At 48.3% G+C, this 19,650-nt stretch overlaps 1 protein-coding gene across 1 annotated transcript in view; it reads left to right on the forward strand.

Annotated features, from left to right (window-relative positions):
* Positions 1 to 3,829: 3,829 nt before the first annotated feature.
* HABP2 (hyaluronan binding protein 2) overlaps positions 3,830 to 19,650 on the forward strand; it is a 33,747-nt gene continuing 17,926 nt past the window's right edge. The window contains exons 1-2 of the mRNA XM_054581225.1: positions 3,830 to 4,018; positions 14,863 to 14,899. Of these exons, the coding sequence (XP_054437200.1) occupies positions 3,950 to 4,018; positions 14,863 to 14,899 (106 nt within the window). The 5' untranslated portion in view covers positions 3,830 to 3,949. The remainder of the gene's footprint in view (positions 4,019 to 14,862; positions 14,900 to 19,650) is intronic.

Consider the following 19,650-nt stretch of genomic DNA (forward strand, 5'->3'; position numbering starts at 1 on the left):
TAGCCCACATCTGAAGACAGGATGATCCTAGGACACAGGCCCAGCCCCCGTGGCTCATGGGAGCCAAAATTCCTGGGTAAACCCTCCAAGGGCACCAACGTCACATAAGTCCAGGGTCCGCTCCCACAGTTTCCAATACGTCTCTATTGTGTTCCAGGGACCCCTCAAGTCATGCAACGCTTCGGCTGCCTCGGTGTGCTTTCTCCTAGAGCAGCGGGGTACAAACTGTGACCTCCTTTTTGTAAACGCAGTTTTACTGGAACATAGCCAAGACGTTACAATGCACATATGTGCACATGGTACATATGTACCATTGCCCGTTGGCATATGTATTCCCTGTGGCTGCTTTTGTGTTACAATGGCAGGACTGAGTGGTGACAACAGAAACTGGATGAAAACAGAAACTGGAACAGAAACAGGAAAAAAACTAAAATTTTTATTATGTGGCCCCTTCAGAAAAAGTGCGCTGACCCCTGTCCTAGAATGAGCAAATGAGATGAGGACTCCTAACCGAGAAGGTGGTCATTCCTTCTCTGGGCTGGAGATTAGCCTCATGGAGCACAAACTCTGAGGGTCTGGGGGCTCAGTAAGGGCCACCCCGTAAAAAGACTTTACTGATGTCAAGGCCCTTGTGTTTGCAAGGGACGTTCTCTGCGAGCCGCCGCACCCAGCACCTTACCTTTATACGCTCCCATACACCTCTCAGTAACGCAGTAAAGTAGGAACTATATTATTCCTATTTTGCAGGAGAGGAAACTGAGGCCCCAAGTTGCACAGCGGGGCAGTGGCCGAGCTGGGGCTCACTCCAGGTCTGTTTGGAGGCCGAGCTGCTGCTTTGGGGCTCTCTTCCCTGCAGCCTCCCGTACCGAAGGCCTAGCAGGAAGAAGACGGTTACGGCTCAAGGAACCCACATAAACATGAAACAGGTGGGTTGAGGCCCAAGCAGGGATGGCTGTATAAAAACACCCCTCACCCAGACCGTGGGGTTCGGCTGGGGCACAGTGGGGAAGACGCTCCTTGGCAGGGGGAAGCATCAGCTCCTGGAGGACCAGTGTCCCAAGGCCACCACCCGAGGCAGCACAGGGGCTCTCTCCAGAGGCATGTAACCCAACACATGAGAAAATGTCACCCAGAACTGAGCGAGCAGACTGACTTGATACTATCTGAACCCCCCTGCTTGGCATGAGGGCAAAAGGCTCTGTGTTTGAATTTAAATATCTGAAATGGCAGGTAGGTTTGGTCCAGCTCCCCGGATAAAGACGTATGACACGATAAACTAGCCCCTTTGTCCTCCTAAATTGAAAGGATTAAGTATCTTTTAGAGAATTCTTTGGGCCTACGCGCAGAAATGTATTCAATTCACCTTGTAGTGATAACGAAACTTTAGGGAAATAAGAGATGCTATGTGGGAGGCCTGAGATTATTACACAAAGAGCAAAACTGTTCACTTTTAGCTTGTAATACAGGGAAGATTACACATCAGGAAAATTAATCATATTCAAAAGATGAACAGCCGACTCACCCTGGCCACTTCCTGTTCACACAGGAAGGAAAGCTCCTGGTACATTTTCTGGGCATGTCTCTACAAAGTCAGAAGGTCACTCGTTCACGCAGGGCCGTGGAGGAAAAAAGAGGCGCGTAAGTCACGCGAGTGATTCAGCGATTGGACTTGCCTGAACTTTCCATTTCTCCTTTTTACCGACTGTGCACATGCTACAAAGGCTCCAAATCTGAATGTAAAAACAGCGAACTCCTCATGCACGTGGCCTCATGGGCCCTTGATCTGTGATCGGATAACCATCCACAGGGCCAGCACCGCACCAACAACCTACTTAGCCATCGTCGCCGCTGTTGCCATCTCTTAGTCTACAGAAACCTCTCACCGGCAAGGACTTCTGTCCCATCACCTCAGTTCATTCTTTTTCTCAGCTATCATGAACTAAAATGAACTTGTTTACCCTTTTCATTGTCCACCTATCACCTCCTCAACCAGAACAAGTGGTGCTTAACAGCAAGTTCATGTCTGACTCCTCCCATCCTGCATTGCCAACGCCTGGCTCCCAGCATGTCATTGGTGAATATTCAATGTCAATTAATGTCCTGTTCATAAATAAACTGAAGTTGTCTAAAAATTTCACAGATACTTTCATTATTCACATCCAGTTTTTTCTTTTCTTTCTTTTTATTGTTGTTCAGGGACACTTGTCTCCATTTTCCTGCCACCATGAAAAACCCTAAAGGCTCTACCAGTGTTTCTTTTCACGATGAGTTGCCTATGCTATCTTAGGTTTCCGACTCTCATTTTCATAAAGCGCTTACTCATTTAAGACATATTTATTGAACACCATACCATGGGCCTGGTCCGTGCCAGGCTTCTGTGCCAGGAATTCAATGGTGAGCAAAACAGAGTGTCTGCCCTCATGAGCTGTTGGTCTAGTTGGGGCGGCCGGGGAACAAATACTAATGAAATAGCAATACAGGTATGCAATCACGGCCTTGGGAAGTGCTACGAAGGAACAGTTCTTGCAAGACTTCTAAGGAAATAATGTTTGGGCTGAGATTTGAAAGATACGTAAACTAGCTGAGTTCACTAAGTGATCTTGCTGAAGAGTGATGAGCGTTAGCATTAAGAATAGAATTAGGGTTAGAGTAAAGATCAGGGTATGGATAGAATGAGGTTAGAGAAGAGCGTTCTGGAAAAAGTTCTAGCGTGTGCTATAGGGGTCAGGTGGAGGTTGCCCAAGGGGGAGTTGATGGCTGCCTAAAATAGGGTGGGGACAAAATAAGTGGGGAAAAGAAGACCAATCAAGGGTCATTTAGGATGTCAAGCTTGGTTTGTCTTTCAAGGGCCGTCTGGTGGGTGGGGCATTGCTCCTGGCCTTCTCCTGGCTGGGTTCTCATGGGGCCCTCCATGGCCAGCAAGCTGGCTTCCAAAGTTGGAAGTAGCCACTGGGCATCCGAGAGTATGTGCCAAATAGAGATTGTAGATGGGTGAGCAGGAGGCCCGGGCAGCCCCTGACTCAGTCAGCAGCAGGGCTTCAGAACCCAGATCTAGGACTCAGGGGGGAGGATTTCTGGAGCCTTTGCACAGATTACTGAGGGCCGTCACGTGTTTACAGGAGCTGAAGGCCATGCTTATTAATGAGATCGATGGTGTCCATGAGAACCCGTGTTTAATAGGTAACTGTTGCTTTACGTAGCCCTACCTACAACCAGTATAGCTAAATAAGGAATATAGGAAACAATTGGCCCCAAACATGAGCATCGTGGGTTTCTTTTCCCCTCTTGATCAAAGAAAGACTCCAATGAAAAGGGAAAAAAAAATAATTAAAAAGTAAAAACCTTATGTAATGAAATTTAAAAGAAAACTTTTGAAGCCAACAAGCAACTGTGGGCCATGCTTCAAAGGGCCCAGAATCAATGTTTGTCAATAGCAGTTTTGCATCCTTTAATTTAGCTTTCTTGAATAGAAAGCGTGATGTTCCTAGGAGCTCACCCATGCCTTAATTCTGTCAGAGATTTGACGAATCAGAACCCTCTTAACATTCTGTGTGACTCAGCAATGTCAGAGGCCTGCGGCAGAGGCCTCGCCGGACCTGGGGCTTTCATCCCGCAGCTCGGATGCTCAGTAGCCATCGGCTCTCCTGCACTGAGCACTGGGCAGCCCCCCTGCAGCCGGGGCCGGGGGCTCTTTCCCTCTGCCATGTTCTTTGAAGACTTTCTGCCAGAAAAGAAACTACCCCATGACTCAGCCCAGCCCCAAAGTTACCATTTGTTTAAACAAGAGAGTTGGTTTGCAAAACATTAAACATTAAACAGTATCTGATGCCTTGTTAATAATTTGCATCCTCTTCATTTGTTCCTGAATCCTTGGAGACTGATATTCCCCCTGTAAAGGCACGACGAGAAATTGTATTTAGAGCAAAAGAAAGGTCCTTAAACTGCAGAGATGTTTGCCAGGACGTCTGATCTCCACATTCTGCTGCTTACGGTTCTGGCAGGGAAGACAGCCTTTGGGGTAAGTGTTCTTTTCAGATACCTGGGCTTGAGAGTCTCTGAGGTTATTAGGAAGACCAAACCAGCAGGGCCAGGAGCAATGAGAAATTTAGCTGTGAGAGGCTAGTGTTGTCAGGTTGAATATGTCTGATGACCAGAGCTGAGGCAGGCCTGGAATGGTTCCTGTTGAGCAGCCAATGCCACGAAGCCATGCGACTGATTTGAGCCTTCTTGGAACAGTCTCCATGGATGCCTTCCAAAGAAAGGGACAGGGACAAGAAACTCTGCTAAACAGTGGTTCGTGATCTGGTACAGGTCTCGGAGACCCCTTTGAGAAGCAAACGATAGCTACAAAGTCCCCTCCGCACATGCTGATACACACCCAGTTTTCCAGCCATTTGGGGTGACCCCAAGCTGAGAATCCTTGTGCTTTGGCCCTGGAGGAGAATTCTGCTGGCTGCCAAGGACCCTGGCAACAGGTTGACTTAGGTGCATTAGGTTTGGAGAGAAGCTCTGTGCGCAGTATATTGTTCTCCCCTAACCCCATGACCATGACTGTCCTGATTGTAGAGGTGAGCAGAGCCCAAGGGAGGTCGTAGTGAGCAGGGGAGGAGAGGCGCATGAGCGAGTGCTGCATGGGGAACTCAAGCCATTTGGGAGCAGATGAGCTGTGGAGACACCGGCTCTTGCTGTGAGCCTTTGCGGCCCCAGAGTGTCAGCTGGGTCTCTGTGGGCACATGAGTGGGACATTCAACAGAGAGAGAGCCTCCTGCCCTGGCTGCATGGATTAGTTGGTTGGAGAGTCATCCCATACACCAGAAGGTTGCGGGTTCAATTCTTGGTCAGGGCTCAGGCCTAGGTTGTGGATTTGATCCTCGGTCGGGGATGGGGTGGGGACACAGTCAAATGATGTTGATGTTTCTATCACACATTGATATTTCTCTCTCACTCCCTCTCTTCCTCCCTCTCTACAATTAAAAAAAAAATCAGTGAACATATCCTTGGGTGAGGATAAAAAAAGAGAGAGAGCCGCTGGGAGTTCCATGCTTTTGGAGGCATGAGGATGGGCTGTGGAGCTCAGACTGGAATCTCAGCTCTGCCACATTCTAGCTGCCGAATGTCGGGCAGGTGTCCGGATGTCTCAGAGCCCCAGTTTCCTCTACTGCAAACCACGTGATAATCTCTCACAAACTTGGGGAGGGTCAGGATTGATTAAATGCAGCAACCCCTGCGACATTCACTAAGCATTAGCTTTTCCCTTAAAATTTCTAGAATGGACCTGAGTTGTCTATAAAAATCAGAAAATGCACCCCTTTGTGGGGGCAGGGGCAGGGGCAGGGAATGAGCAGGGGATGAAGAATGAAGTAAGAGCCATAACCTCTTCATCTCATTAAATACATTTGCATTTTATTTTCCATTTTACTTCGTAGGGCTTTTCCTGCAGGAAACAGATCAAATGCCAGGTTTTCTGATTAGCATGCCTTAAAAGCAAACGGTCCCTCTTTTGGCAGACTGTATTCAGAAGCCCACCTTAGCCCTGTCTTCAGCTGCCAAGAGACTCACCTCTGAAAGACTTTCAGTTTCGAATGCCGACTTGCGTGTGTGTGGTGTGGCCACAATGACAAATTGTTATCAAGCTCTCTACATCGTTTCATTGCTTGTTGGATGTCTGGGGCCAAAACCCAGCAGAAATATCACAGGTCTAGAGAAAAGCAGTGGAAATTATCAGAGGCCCACAGGGGGTCCAGAGAAAGTACCAGTCAGAAAGAATTAGATCCTAAAGTTTGCAGGCAAGGAGACAGATTGATGCAGCCTGTTTGAAGTTCACAAAAAGATAATGGTCCCAAAAAATATCACTGCCTTTTTTTTTTTTTTGCAAGCCCCAGTGAATTTTTAGGGTTAGCAATGAAATTATAAGTCAATAATGGATAAAAGAGAAAATATGAGAGATAGCCTTCAGGCAATGAGCTTAGCCAATTCCAAGGAGAGGACGCGGGGCTTTGGAGTGTTTCTTACCCCAGATGTGTGCTAGACAGGTGGTCAGGAAGGCGGGCTGTGCTTCACAGGCCAGTGCACAGACATCCAGGGGAAAGTGGCCAAGTGGCTCAGATGCTTTGGAGAGTTCAGGGCATCATGGGGGGCGGGGACGCAGCCACAGAGCAGATGGGCTGGGTGGCCTCTCCTGCCCAATGTAGCTAAAAATAATAACCGACTGCTACCACTTAATGAGAAATCCTGTGTGCCAGGCTCTGTGCTTTCCATGGCTCCATTCATCTCTGGACGTACACTAAGAAGCAGGTCCTATTCTTGCTCGCACTGTATGGATGAGGAGCAGAGGAACTTGGCCTCAAGTCATACAGCTGCACAGCAACAGGACTGAGTTCTAGGGCACGGCTGGTGTCCATCTGTCTAGGCTAGATCTCTTGCCTGGACTCTGACTAAAGATAAGTTTTCTTCAGTCCATAAAGCTTCAGGGTCATGGTCCTTCCTGTAGGGACAGGAGGCTCGTAGACAAGGGGACTATTTAGTAGGTGGAGTGTCAAGGATCCCATGTGCCTCTGAAAATTGAAAGAAAAACAGCGACAGGGTCTGCAATTGCTGCCCATTGGAAAGACCCTGGATACCTTCCTGTGAACTCAGATTGTGTAGTGAATCTTATGAAGATACCTCTGCCTCATCTTCCACTCAAATTTTTTTTCTGGTATTTATCATGCAAAAAGGTACAGATCAAATACCATTGTGGTGGACACAGATCCATTCCTAGGGCCTTCCTGGTCTGCTCTAGATTTGGCTGTCCTTACCTCTCAGTTTCGAACACCTGTCCCCAGCACAGCCTTGCATTGTTATCCTTGTTTTATGGATAAGTAACAAGCCCAGAGGTGGTAGACCAACTTCTCAGCCAGGATTGGGACCCAGGTCCACCTGGCTCCTGGCACATTGATTTCTTTTTGGTTGCTTGTCAACATTTGAAAATCAGAACACTTCACATAAAAATACAAGTCTCTAGCCTTTCTTGAGAACCAGACATCCGAGTGACACAGAGTTCACATCCCTGCATGGCAGTGAGCAGAGAAACCGCTGCTCTTATTGTTAGAAGCTTAAGCCCCACCATTCTCTACTGTCAACACCCTTTCTGTTGGCCTGATGCACATTTTCTGCCTTGGAGACAGAGAGAGAGAGAGACAGAGACAGAGAGAGAGACAGAGATAAACAGAGAGGGAAACAGAGAGACAGAGAGAAAGAAATCTTGTCTAGTTGTTGTTCAGAAGCACCATGGGTGTTGAAGTATCGGGGCCCATTTTGGATGGTCAAGTAATGGGGTAGAGCCTCTGATTAATTCAAGCATCCAGGTCTTCATGGCCGCTAGGACAAAGAGGGCCTTGGACGGGAAGATATGAGCCACCTTGATAAAGCCTTGATGCTCTAGAGTGTCAGTCTCTTCGGGCTCAGGAGACAGCCCTCCCCTTTGCTGTAACTTACAGTCATGGAAAAGAGACGGACTGAATTACACGGCACCTTTCTTACGGGTGTTTTTTTTAACAGATCCTAAGCAGGAGCCCAGCTCGTTAGCTTCAGCAGCGTAGGCTGGTGTTTAGGGAAATCAGCTCGCAGGAAGGCGCCTGTGCATCCAGGCACAGTTGCAGTTATATTTTAAATTCATTAGGTTCCCCAAATGCAAAAGCCACTCTGCTGTCGCAGGGAGACAGCAGGGCAGAGTATTCGGCAGTGGGGATTTTAAATAAAACATGCCTTTTCTTCATAATTAATATAACAAGTTTTCCGGGCTTAGGACTTAGCAAAGATTCCACATTAAACAAAAAAGTTTCAGTGGGGGGTGGGGCTCTTAGTGTGACGTAACTGTGACTTGACAAACAAGTTCCAGGAAGAGCTTGTTGTGCTGAATGAGCTCTTCTCAATGGTTCCTCAATTTGCACAAGTAAATAAATAAATTTTTTTAAAAAATCAGTGCCTAATAGTCATAGTGATAATCATAACCACAACAACCATTTATGAGCTATTGTGTGCTTTATGTTTATGATGTCATTAAAGCTTCCCAGCAACCCTCTGAGGCAGGGACCACTGCTGTCCTTGTTTTCCAGAATGGAAACTAAGCTCTAGAGAAGTTAAATGGCCTGCTAGAGATGGCAGCTCTGGGACATTTCAGAGCTGGGATTCAAACCCAGGTCTGCCTGGTGCCAAGTCCTGTGCTCGTAACCACTGTGGTAGAGGTTGCCAAGCCAGGCACTACCCAAAAACAAATGGGACCATTCAAGGTGGCGTGAAAGTTGTCAGAAGTGTCAGTGGCCTGAGACTAGACTCGAGCATCAGGCAGGAGATGAAGTTACTCCTCCTCTAACCCAGAGGCTCCTTCAACAGTCCCTGAAGCTTCACTTGTCAACCCCAGACAGATCGAGTCTTGCCAGATAGCTAACCAGCTAGTTCAAGTGTTTTCAAAGCTTTAATCATGAATGAATCCACCTTCAGAAATGTTGTCAAAACCCAAACTAGTTTCTTAATACTTTTGTTAAACTGACTCACTTTTTCTCTAGCTAAATAGACGCATTTTTAAAAGGAAACTGTCAAAACTATAAATGAAAATATCAAAGAAGAGAAGACAAAAGGATGTCATTGAATTCTAACTGGTACAGTTTTCACCTAAAGCTCAGAGCCTGAAGCCTGCTTTCTCCTTGGTAGAAGGGGAGATGAGAGGTAGACAATAGAAATTTACCAGCACCATTGGGAGTCTTTCTTTGTGATGGGATTAGAAGGACTGACAGTAAAATTGAGAAGGAGATGACTTCCTCACTTGTGTTTTAAGGTTATGTCACATCCTGGCCAGGAGCCACCCAAGTCAGCTTGGGCGCCACCACAGGTTCACGTCCCACCCTGTGGGAAGCACAGACCTGAGGAGAACTTCGGGGTGGGGTGGTTCCTATCAGCGGGCAGATTCTTTTTTGAGCCCGTGGGCTGTTTGCTGAGGTTGGTTGGCCAGGAAAGCTAACGTTGGAGCTTGTGCCCGTGTGGAAAGCCCCAGACTCAGTCATTCTTTTGTTTTGTTTGTTCATTTGCCTGTTCAAAGGGCTTCCACGTACATGATCACATCCAGAAATGAGTATGTGTTTTTATCCAACCTGCTTCTCCTGGATGGTCTCATGCCCTAACCTTCAACACCCCCCCCCACAGTCTATTTGTCCCAAATCCCTGGGATGACTCATTTGTACAGCTACTTGTCTCCAAGTACCTAAAGGCTAATCTTTTTCAAATGCTTTGTTCCCCCTTCAGCCAAATATCCTTAGGGGTGGGGTGAGGCATAAGGCTGGATAAGGGAATTCTTTCTTTTATAATTGGGGAAACTGAGGTACAGAGAGATTCCACAACTAGCACAGGGACAAAGAGAGGCCCAGGGGTCTCCTTGACCGGTAGCTCCAGGACTAAGAGAGTTATGATCAAAGAGTGGCTCAAGGCCAGAGCCAGCTGGGTGCTGGTTGAACACCTAGAGTGTTCTGGGCCCAATCCAGACCCACGGAAGTGCCACCTCTGCAGTGGGACCCTAGAGAGCTGAGTTTTTATCAAGCCCTCCAGATCAAAATGGGAACTCTCCAGGTCTCTGGATGGACTCTTCTCTCTGTCCCCTACCCCATCTCTGCTAATCACCTGAATCTGCAACCCAGCCCTCAGTCACCTGGGCAGAGGTCTGTGTGAACCAGACACAGGTGACTGGCCTCCGATGGAGGAGACCTGGTCTCAAGTCCCTGCCCTGCCCCAACCCACTCATGTCTTTCAGTGGTACTTCACCCGGCTCGGCCTCAGCTGTCTCCTCGGTACACGAAGGATCAGGCCAGCCTCTCCCATGATGTCTCCTGGCACATCACTGTGGTTCCAGGCCCCACCCAGGCTCCCAAGAAGGAAACCACACACAGGAACCACTGGCAGTGCCTTCTCCTTTGGCCTCCAAGTTTCTCCATTAGATCCTTCCCTCCTTGCCCTGAGCTTCAGATTAGAGGAAAGCCACCATAAACTGCCAATCCTAGGACAGCCTCACACAGCTTAGAAGCCACAGCAAGAAGGGCGAGACTCCTTGTGACTAGAAGGGACTGAGGGGTACCACTTCACACCCATTAGGACGGCTAGAATTTTTACAACAGAAAAGTTACAAATGTTAGCGAGGATATGGGTGCTGTTTTGCTTTGCTGGTGGGGATGTAAAATGGTGCAGCCACTGTGGAAAAGAGAACTGCCCTTCCTCATAAAGTTAAACATAAGACCCAGATATTCCATTCCTAGATAGACAGCCCCCCCAAAAAAAATGGAGAGCCGAGACTTGAACAGGGTTTTGTATACCAGTGTTCACAGAAGCATTATTCACAATAGCTAAAAGATATAAGTAACCCAAGTGTCCATTAACATATGAATAGGTAACCAAAATGTGATACCCAATGGAATACTATTTAGCTATAAAAAAGAATGATGCCCTGGCTGGTGTGGCTCAGTGGATTGAGTGCCGACCTATGAACCAAAGGGTCGCTGATTCAATTTCCAGTCAGGGCACATGCCTGGGTTGCAGGCTAGGTCCCCAGTTGGGGGTGTGCAAAAGACAACCACACACTGATGTTTCTCTCCCTCTCTCTCCCTCTTCCTTCCCCTCTCTCTAAAAATAAAGAAAATCTTTAATTAAAAAAATAAAAATAAAAAAGAATGAAATTATGATGTATGCTACAATGTGGAGAGACCTTGAAAACATTAAGGAGAAATAAAGCCAGTCACAGGACAAATATTATGTGATTCCACTTACATGAGGTACCTATAATAGGCAGATTCATAGAGACGGAAAGGAGAAGAGAGGTTACCAGGAGTGTGGAGGAAGGAGGAAGAGGAGTTACTGTTTGATGAGTATAAAGTTTATGTTAGGGATGATGAAAAACATTGCACTATAGATAGTTATGATGATAGCACAGCATTGTGAGTATAATTAATGCCACTGAATGAAATATTTACAAGTGGTTAAGACGAAAAATATATATTATGTATTTTTTGCCACAGTTGTTCTTTTTTTTTTTAAAAGGGCTAAGTGGCCCTGCACAGCTGTCCATCACATGACACAGCTTATGTCTGCGACTCAGTGGGAAGATGGTATGAGCAGCAGTTGGGCTAAGGACCGGAACACTGGCAGCTCCACCCTTCCTCCTGACCTTGAGCTCTTTGCTCAGCAGCGGGGACTGGCCTGCCGAGCTGTGCTCTCCTGTCCTTGGCCTGCCTTCCTGCCCAGCAGCGGCAGCCTCTCTTAGTCCTGGTGTAGAGTTCTCTCCTCCCCAGCTGCTCTTAGGAGTCATACAATCCTTCCCTGGTGGCCCGTGATGTCTGGTCTACCACCAGTTCATCCGAGAGAGAAAGAACAGCTGAGGAGGAAGGGATGGCTGGGATTGCAGTCCCAACCTTTTACCTACCAGGTGAAAGGCTGTTTTGCATTGTTTCATTCTAAGCCAAGCTTTTGGCCCCAAAGGGCAGGACGGGCCCCATCCCCCTCCTCCATTGCTTCCTAATCCTCTGAGAGCATTTTCTAGTAGCGAATTCCTGGAAATCATCAACTCAGACTTTTAGCCTCTGCCCTTTTGTTTTATTTTCCAAAAGGTTTAGAATTTTGAAAGGCAGGGGAAGAACCTGGGTTGAAATCGTCCCTAGAGTAAACATAGCACAACATAGAGTAGACCTCAATGTCTTTCACATCTAAGGAGATTACACCGTAAATTGGTAAGTCTCAGAGGCACAGGCTCTTTTCTCTCTGCCCCCTCCCTGCCTTCCCTTCATCTACAAGATTCCAGACCTTGACACAGGCTCTCTGGTGACAAGGGGGATGTTAGCATAGTGGAGAGGCTTGTCACAAAGCTTTCTAAGAACAGAGGTCCCACCTCCTAATCTAGCTCAATGCCCTTCCTCTCTTAGGGTGAGGGAGTTCTTCTGTTTCCCTCTCCTCCGTCCTTCCTTCACCACATAGGCTGGCGAACCACAGTTCCCGTTCCTCACGGGCAACGGAGGCTACGGGCGAGGGCTCAGGTGTCAAACTGGCTCCGTCTTATCTCGGCTCCAGCATTTATTAGCTGAGGTACTCTGGGCAGCTTAATCTCTGCAAACCGTTTTTCTGACCTCTAAAAGGGACTTAATTCTAGTACCTTAGTGATCAACGATTTTGTACAACAAATGAGACAAAACACACGTAAAACATTTAGCACCATCCTTGGCACACTGTCAGCTCTTAGTTATTGCGAGCTGAGATCAGAGCTATCTCCTCCTCCCCCTCCCCCCTCCTCCCCCTCCCCCTCGCCCTCCCCCTTCCTCTCCTCCTCCTCCTCCTCCTTCTTCCCCCTTTTCCTTGATCGTCTTCTTTGGATTTACCAGTCCCAGGAGTAGGACTTCTCTCATTGATTTCCTTGTCTCAGTGTGGGAAAATTGAACAGAATAACAGAATGAAAGAAGGCAAATTTCGCGCCTATTCATACCCCTACCCACCCTCACCATCACCCGAGTCCATTTCACAACCCAGATGTTGGGCTTAAGTAACTGGCTGTAGCCCTGGCCTTTCCCACATGGCCCCCCAGATATCCAGCATGGTGTTGGGGCTGCCAGTTTCCACATTTCCCCTCAGCCTCTCTCTGCAGTGGCCCCGGTGATTCACAGACTGAGCGGGCCTGCTTTGGATTCCTGGGACCTGCGGACACGCAGTGCAGGCAGGCTGCACAGCTGGGCGGTAGCTGCTTGACTCTCTGAGAGCCCGTGGGATCTGAACCCCCACCACGGCCAGCCCAGGAAGGTCCTGCCGGGCTGGCTTTTTGTTTGGTTTCCCTCTCAGCACTAGATCCATCCAGTCCCCTTCCTGGGCAGGGCACGTCTGCCACCTGCTGGCTACAGGCAGCACAGCACCTGGCTGCTCCTCTGGCTCCAGTTGACAACTAAGATGCGGAACCCGCATCTGGGAGGGCGTTTTCCATACTGCGCCTTGAAGTCCTCCCCCCTGTCCTGCCCACATCTCAGGGCAGAAGATGGCCAGACATGGCCCACACTGTGCAGCTCAAACAGGAGAATTCAAGGGGCTATCTCTGTCTCCTCAGGGCCGACAGGTAGAGAGGGGCAGGACCTCCCCTCCAGACAAGCTCGAGGAAGGGAAGACGAGGCAGAACAAAGGGCCAGGACCAAGGCAGGGCCGACTGGCTGTGAAGAGGGTAAAGTGAAGCAGGGGCGACATCCATCTGTCCTCGAGGGGCTCGCGTGCCCCTCTTTGGTACTGCCCCGATACTCAGGCCCAGAGGTGTCAACTCCAGATGCTCCCCGTTCGAGCACCCCCTGGCCCAGGACCACCCCCGAGTCCTGGATCTGCACTTCCTCTGCTGAGCCTCCCCCCTGCCAGCCTGCTGCCCCCACCAAACAAAGTGCCCGCTCCTTGTCTCATTTCCAGCAGCAACAGGGCCGTGGACTGCCAGGCCACGAAACAGGCGCAGCCCAGGCAACCCACGGCCTTTTTCCCTTTCCAGTCCCCAACATTTTATTTTGTAATTTTGCAAACCTACAGAAGAGTGGAAAGACTTATACAATGAATATTCTTCACCCAGATAGATGCAACAACAAATATTTCGCCACATTGCTTTCTTTCTTGCTCTCTCATGTATGTGTGTGTGTGTGTATGTATGTTTGATCCGTGGTTTCCTGAGTCATTTGCCCCTAAACTGCAGACATCACCTGTAGCACTTCAGCATGCCTCTCCTAAGAATAAGGACATTTTCCTACAGAACCACAATACCATTCTCACCCACAAGAAATTCAACATCAAGGCAATAATACCATCTCACATTAGTCAATATTCAAATTTTTCAGTTATGCCAATAATGTCCTTTGTAGCTGTTTTTAAACATTTAGGATGCAATCAGGGCTCACCGGCTGCATTTTGTTGCTGGGTCTCTTTAGTCTCACTTAGTAACGCTCAGTCTTCACATCCTGTTTTGTCTTACACGACGCCGGCCTTTTTGTGGGGTCCAGGCTGGCTGTTCCACAGGAAGCCCACGCCCTGGATCTGTCATGTTCCCCGTGAGGAGATTCAGGATAGGGACTTTCATCAAGAACACTACTTGTTGATGTTGTGCCTTTAGTACATCATTTCAGGACGCATTGTCTCTTTCTACCTTTCTTTCCACCTTTCTTTCCTAATTGATCATCTTCCTAGTTTCCAAAATGGATAAGGAAACCACAGTAAAACAAAACTTATAAAAAAGAAAAAAAGACAGAACTTCTGCTGAGCACACAACCAGCAAATGTACCCAGCTGCCTCGATGGACGAGGGTACCAGTGACCTCAGCTTTCTGGTCACCAGGACCCAAAGGGAACATGCCAGAGGATGGACCTCTCATTTTCTAAATCAGAAGTCAGCACACTTTGTCTGTGAAGTGCCAGATAAGAAATATTTGGTACTATACTGTCCCTGTCCGAACGACCCTGCTACTGCAGCACAAAAACAGCCAGGCACAGTGTGTAAGCAATGGGCATGGCTGTGTCCCAATAAAACTTTACTTATAAAACCACAACAGGTGGGATTGGCCCAAGGGCTTTCATGTACTGACCCTTGATTTAAGTGCAAGAAAATATTCCAGCTACTAAATGAGTAAGACTTTCTTTTCCTGGGAAGTACTGCCTTATAAGAGGAACTGTTGATACCACTATTTATTCAGCAAAACCTTTTTGGGGAATGCCACAGAAAAAGTGCTCTGCCAGGTCTGGGGAACAGTATCAGCGATGAAACAGACAAGAGCCTTGTCCTCCTGGAGGCCATGTCAGCCAGCTCGGTGGACTCACCCTTGCTCTGCTCTGTCATTTTGTCTTTCAGCTTTTCCTGATGCCTCTATTCCTCGACCCGGACCCAGGTGAGTGTGCTGATTGCTCCGGGACCCCTAGCAACCACGGGCTGGCTCTGGGGTAAGGGAAAGGGGGCCCACACGTGGGAGTGTTGGCATGACCTCAGAGTTCCCGTGGTTCGGAAGGGTCACAGGGTCCTTTGGGAATTGTCCTGGAAAATGCACTCCTGGCTGTGGGTGTATCTGTGCACACACTCAATGCTTTACATGATTTCCAGTTGCCCATGGATACCCCTGATGCCCAGTCTCAAGGGAAAAACTGTTGATGCAGCTAAGTCCTTTCATTTTACAGAGGAGGAAACTGAGGCCCAGAGAGGGGACATAACTGGCCCCAGGTCACCCAGCCCATAAGTGGCTGGGATGAAGTTACAGGTACAAGACAAAATGAGGGCGTCATTGAGCAATGACCGGTTCCAGGCTGGCCAGCCCTGTGCTGCTGCTGACATTGCCCCCTTAGGTGGGAAGCCAGCCCCTGTATTCTGGGGGGATGGTGTCACAGCCAAGCAGGCAGCCCCCGGCCTGACCCAGCCCTGGTGATGGCTCCCACCAGAACCTCCCGCTGGTCTCTTTCCTCAAGATTCAACACGTCCACTCCCCGATGAGCCCTGCCCTTGCATAGACTCACTCTTCGCCTGCTCACCTTCTCCCTCTCCCACCTCCTATGCCCGGTGCCCACAGCCAAGCCCAGCCTGGGCAGGGTTTCTCCTTCAGGCCACGCCCTCTGCCCTTGGTCTCTGACTCTGGGTCCAAAGCTTCCTCTGCTGCTCTGAGACCTGAGGAAGAAAAGACCACTCACTATTCCATCAGGGAAGAAGCCAGCAGCCCTTACTTACTGGTAGCAATCTGGGCTGGCCACCCACAAAGGACAACAGCCAGGCAGAGAGCAGGGGGAGACTGCAGTCCCATCTAAACTTGGGACCTATTTGTAGCAAAGGTGGCGATTACCAAATTCAGTGTGACTGTCAATAATCTTCTGCAGCAAAGCCTGGGGTGGGCAGACAGACTTGTGTCAGCTTGAAGCAATTGATGCCTGGCTTTTGTCCTGCCCCGGGGACTCAGGAAATGTTTGTGGAGTTGGACAAAAATATATGTGAACACCATGTTGAGGGATCTGTGTCTTTCCCCAAAGCAGAGGAGAATGTTCAATCCAACAACACATAATTCAGTTCCCTGGAGAACCCTATTTCGGAGGGCCCCCCGGCTGGCCACACCAGCACCCACCTGTGGATCCCAGGGATGGAGCGAGCCAAGCCCCTGGCCCAGCCTCAGCGCTCACTGCTGCAGCCCATCAAAGGGGCTGCTTTGGTCCAGGCATCAGAGAAAGAGAACTGCAGCACAGTGGAGTCACCCAGTGGAAGAAACAGGAACATAAAGAATCAAGGGACCTCACTCTCTTCAAGTATTTGAAAAGCAGCCCCACCCCTAGTCCATGAGGTGGACTTTGTGGGGATTAAGAGGTATTTTTACCACACGGCATTTTATTGCCATCGGCCACCAAGTTGTGAAAGACATATACAGTGAGTACGAGTTTATGATGCTCTGGAATTGTGCAGTGAACAACACGAACAACCCACCGTAAGCGCTGGCCCTCCTGAAAAGAGGTCAGGAAAGAGGGGAGGATTCGTTCCGTGGGTCCATAAAGCTTTAATTAAAGAGACTGGGGGCTCTGCAAGCAGGAAGCAGGAAGGACTTCCTAGTCACCAGAGTTGTCCAAAAATCTGAATGGGCTCTTGAGAGGTAGTGACCTTCCCGTTGCTGGTAGTATTTAAGCACAGGCTAAACAAAAACTTAGCTGGGAGTGGAAATTGTCGAATGTAACACCATGAAATTCTGGGCCCCGTGAGAACGCTGCCAATAGCTTCCGATATTGTGGTTTTGGAAAGGACCGTGGAGCGCACCCCCTGGGCTTCCGAGCCCACCTCAAGGTTCTGTCAGCCTCTGGCAGCAGAGTGGGGTGAGATGTAGGGGCTGGGCCTTTCTGCAAAGAGCAGGTTAGGTTCTAAAAACACCCCTGTTTGTGTCTGATTTAATTTCACAGGGGGGTTGTGCTTTGATGAAATCTATCAGATCCCAGCAGGCTTTCGACAACAATGTGGCCAAGGAAACACTGCTCATGGCCAACGGCAAACTCTTTCGTCCATCAGTCTTGCTGGAATCAGTGCACGGCGGGGGTCTTGCTGGAGCAGAAGGTGCCCAAGCCACAGCCCCCAATGGGTGACAGAGGAGGTGGCCATCAAACAGCACAGACTCTGCCCATCTCCCCAAAGCAGGTGACGCAGCAGCCAACAGGCCTGCGGAAATGCCTCTTCAAAGCAGGCTCAGCTCTGCCCAGCAACACAGCCTGAGCCCATCCATCAGCTGTCCTGCCGGCTGCCAGGGAGGGTCTCTGCTGCGCTTGCCCTGTCAGCTGGATTGGAAGCGTCAAATGCAGACCGACAGGGCTGGGGTTTGGGGGAGGAACCGTCTGTGCCACGGTGATGGATGACGCCAACGGGGACGGCATTCCAGGGATTTTTATTCCGTTCCACACATCTGGCAAGCTCTTTACCCAGAGCAGCTGCAAAGCCTCCATCACAGGGACTCAGGAGTGTTTTTCAAGAGACCCTGGGTCTGGACCACAGTAATCCTGGCCAAGGGACCAGGTGCCTGTGCAAAAGAAGGTTTTCCAGTGCGTGTTACTTCCTGGAAGCTAAAACCCGTGGAATTTCATGAAATGTAAACCCACAAAGGGGCTCCAGGGCTTCTAAAGAAAGCACGCTAGACTTAGAGTTGGGTACACTTGGTTTCAGATGCCATCTCCTTCTGCCTTAGTTTTTGCTTTTCTATAAAGTAGGAATAATAATGTCCATGCCATATAGGGGTATCTTAAGGTTAAATAAGATTGTGTGCTACACGTTTATTTAGTGTAGTGTCTGGCACACAGAAAATACTTGGTACATAATAACTTTTGATTAGGATTATTCAGATTAACTCAGGATACTCTCACTATTCTTCCTGATAAATTCTAGAAACAGATCCTGATAAGTAGAAAAATCCACCAGGATTTCTTTTTATATCTATATAATATCCTTCTGACAGCTGCCCCATTCTTTCCTGAAAGCTCCCCTCTTTCCTATAGCCTAGAGAAAGTCTCAGGTAATCTGTATTTGAACCAGAAGTGTTTTCCTACAATCTACCAGTGGAACCTGGTCAAGTTTCTAGACTCCTACATAGCTCAACAGACATTTTTCTCAACAAATACCTGACTTAAATCTCACATACTTTCTTCCCTAAATTCCCTGTTTACTCTGCTCCAAGCAGACACTGTCTTTGCTGGCAGAGCTAAGTGCCCACTGTGTGCAGGCCAATCAGAAAGAAGAGCTTGGAAACTTCCAATCAAGATGGAGGCATAGCATAGGTAGACTCGCTCTGCCTCCTCATGCAACCACAAAAGGAATTACAACTAAATCTTAAAAATAAGTAACACCTAGGACTGTCAGAAAATCAAGCTGTATGGAAGTTTGCCAACCAACGATTTAAAGAGCCACAATCATCCAGAGAGGTAGGAGAGACGGAGATGTGGAGACTGGGTAGAGAAGTGAGGAGACGCAGTGTGGCATGGAGAGGTGGTGGCAGTGGCAGAACAGGCACAGGTGGTCCCACATTCATATGTGGTAGATCAAAATTGGAAGGGATACCTTTGGAGCAAGCGATCCCAGCCCCAGGCCAGACCACACAGCCCAGGCTTCCAGCGCCAGGAAGATAAATCCCCATAACTTCTGGCTGTAAAAATCAGTGGGGGTTGGGACAGCAGAAGAAATTGCCAGATTTTCAGGAAACTTCACTTCAAGGGCCCACTCGCAAACTCACCCACTCTCGGATTCAACACCAGAGCAACAGCTGGAAGTGTGCCAGTCACATACAGGGAGTGGGTGAAGTGACTGGAAACAGGGAAAGTACTGGGCAAACCTCCAGAAGCCAGGGAGCAGCACAGTCCCCTCTTCAAGCCCTCCCCCCACAGAGCCACAAAGTGGTGAAGCGTGTTGCCCCACGCTGGCAATTACTTAAAGTTCCACCCCACACAATTTACAGGTGCCTTTTACAGGGAGTCAAAACAGCTCTACCTAATAGACAGAAACAAACAGAGGGAGGCTGCCAAATGGAGGAGACAAAGAAATGTGGCCCAAATGAAAAAACAGAACAAAACCCCAGAAAAACAACTAAATGAAACAGAGATAACCAACCTATCAGATGCAGAGTTCAAAACACTGGTGATCAAGGTGCTCAAAGAACTCATTGAGTATAGCAACAACATAAAGGAATAAAAGAAGGATACACTAAATGAAATAAAGAAAAATCTATAGGGAACCAAGAGTGAGGGGAAGGAAGACAGGATTCAAATCAATGATTTGGAACATGAGAAAGAAATAAACATTCAACCAAAAGAGAAAAAAGAAACAAAAATTAAAAAAACAACAACAAGGAGAGTATAGGAGTCTCTGGGACACCTCCAAATGTGCCAACATTTGAATCACAGGGATACCAGAAGGAGAAGAGGGAGAGCAAGACAGTAAAAACTTATTTGAAGAAATAATGAGAGAAAACTTCCCTAATTTGGTGAAGGAAATAGACATACAAGTCCAGGACGAAGAGTCCCAAACAAGCTGGAGCTGAAGAGGACCACACCAAGACACATCGTAGTTAAAGTGCCAAAGGTTAAAGATAAAGAAAGAATCTTAAAATCAGCAAGAGAAAAGAAGGGAGTTACCTCAAAGGAGTTC

Source organism: Pteronotus mesoamericanus, unplaced genomic scaffold (genome assembly GCF_021234165.1).
Source record: "Pteronotus mesoamericanus isolate MK-2021 breed Mesoamerican mustached bat unplaced genomic scaffold, CSHL_Meso_final contig_657, whole genome shotgun sequence".
In the NCBI taxonomy this organism is placed as follows: domain Eukaryota; kingdom Metazoa; phylum Chordata; class Mammalia; order Chiroptera; family Mormoopidae; genus Pteronotus; species Pteronotus mesoamericanus.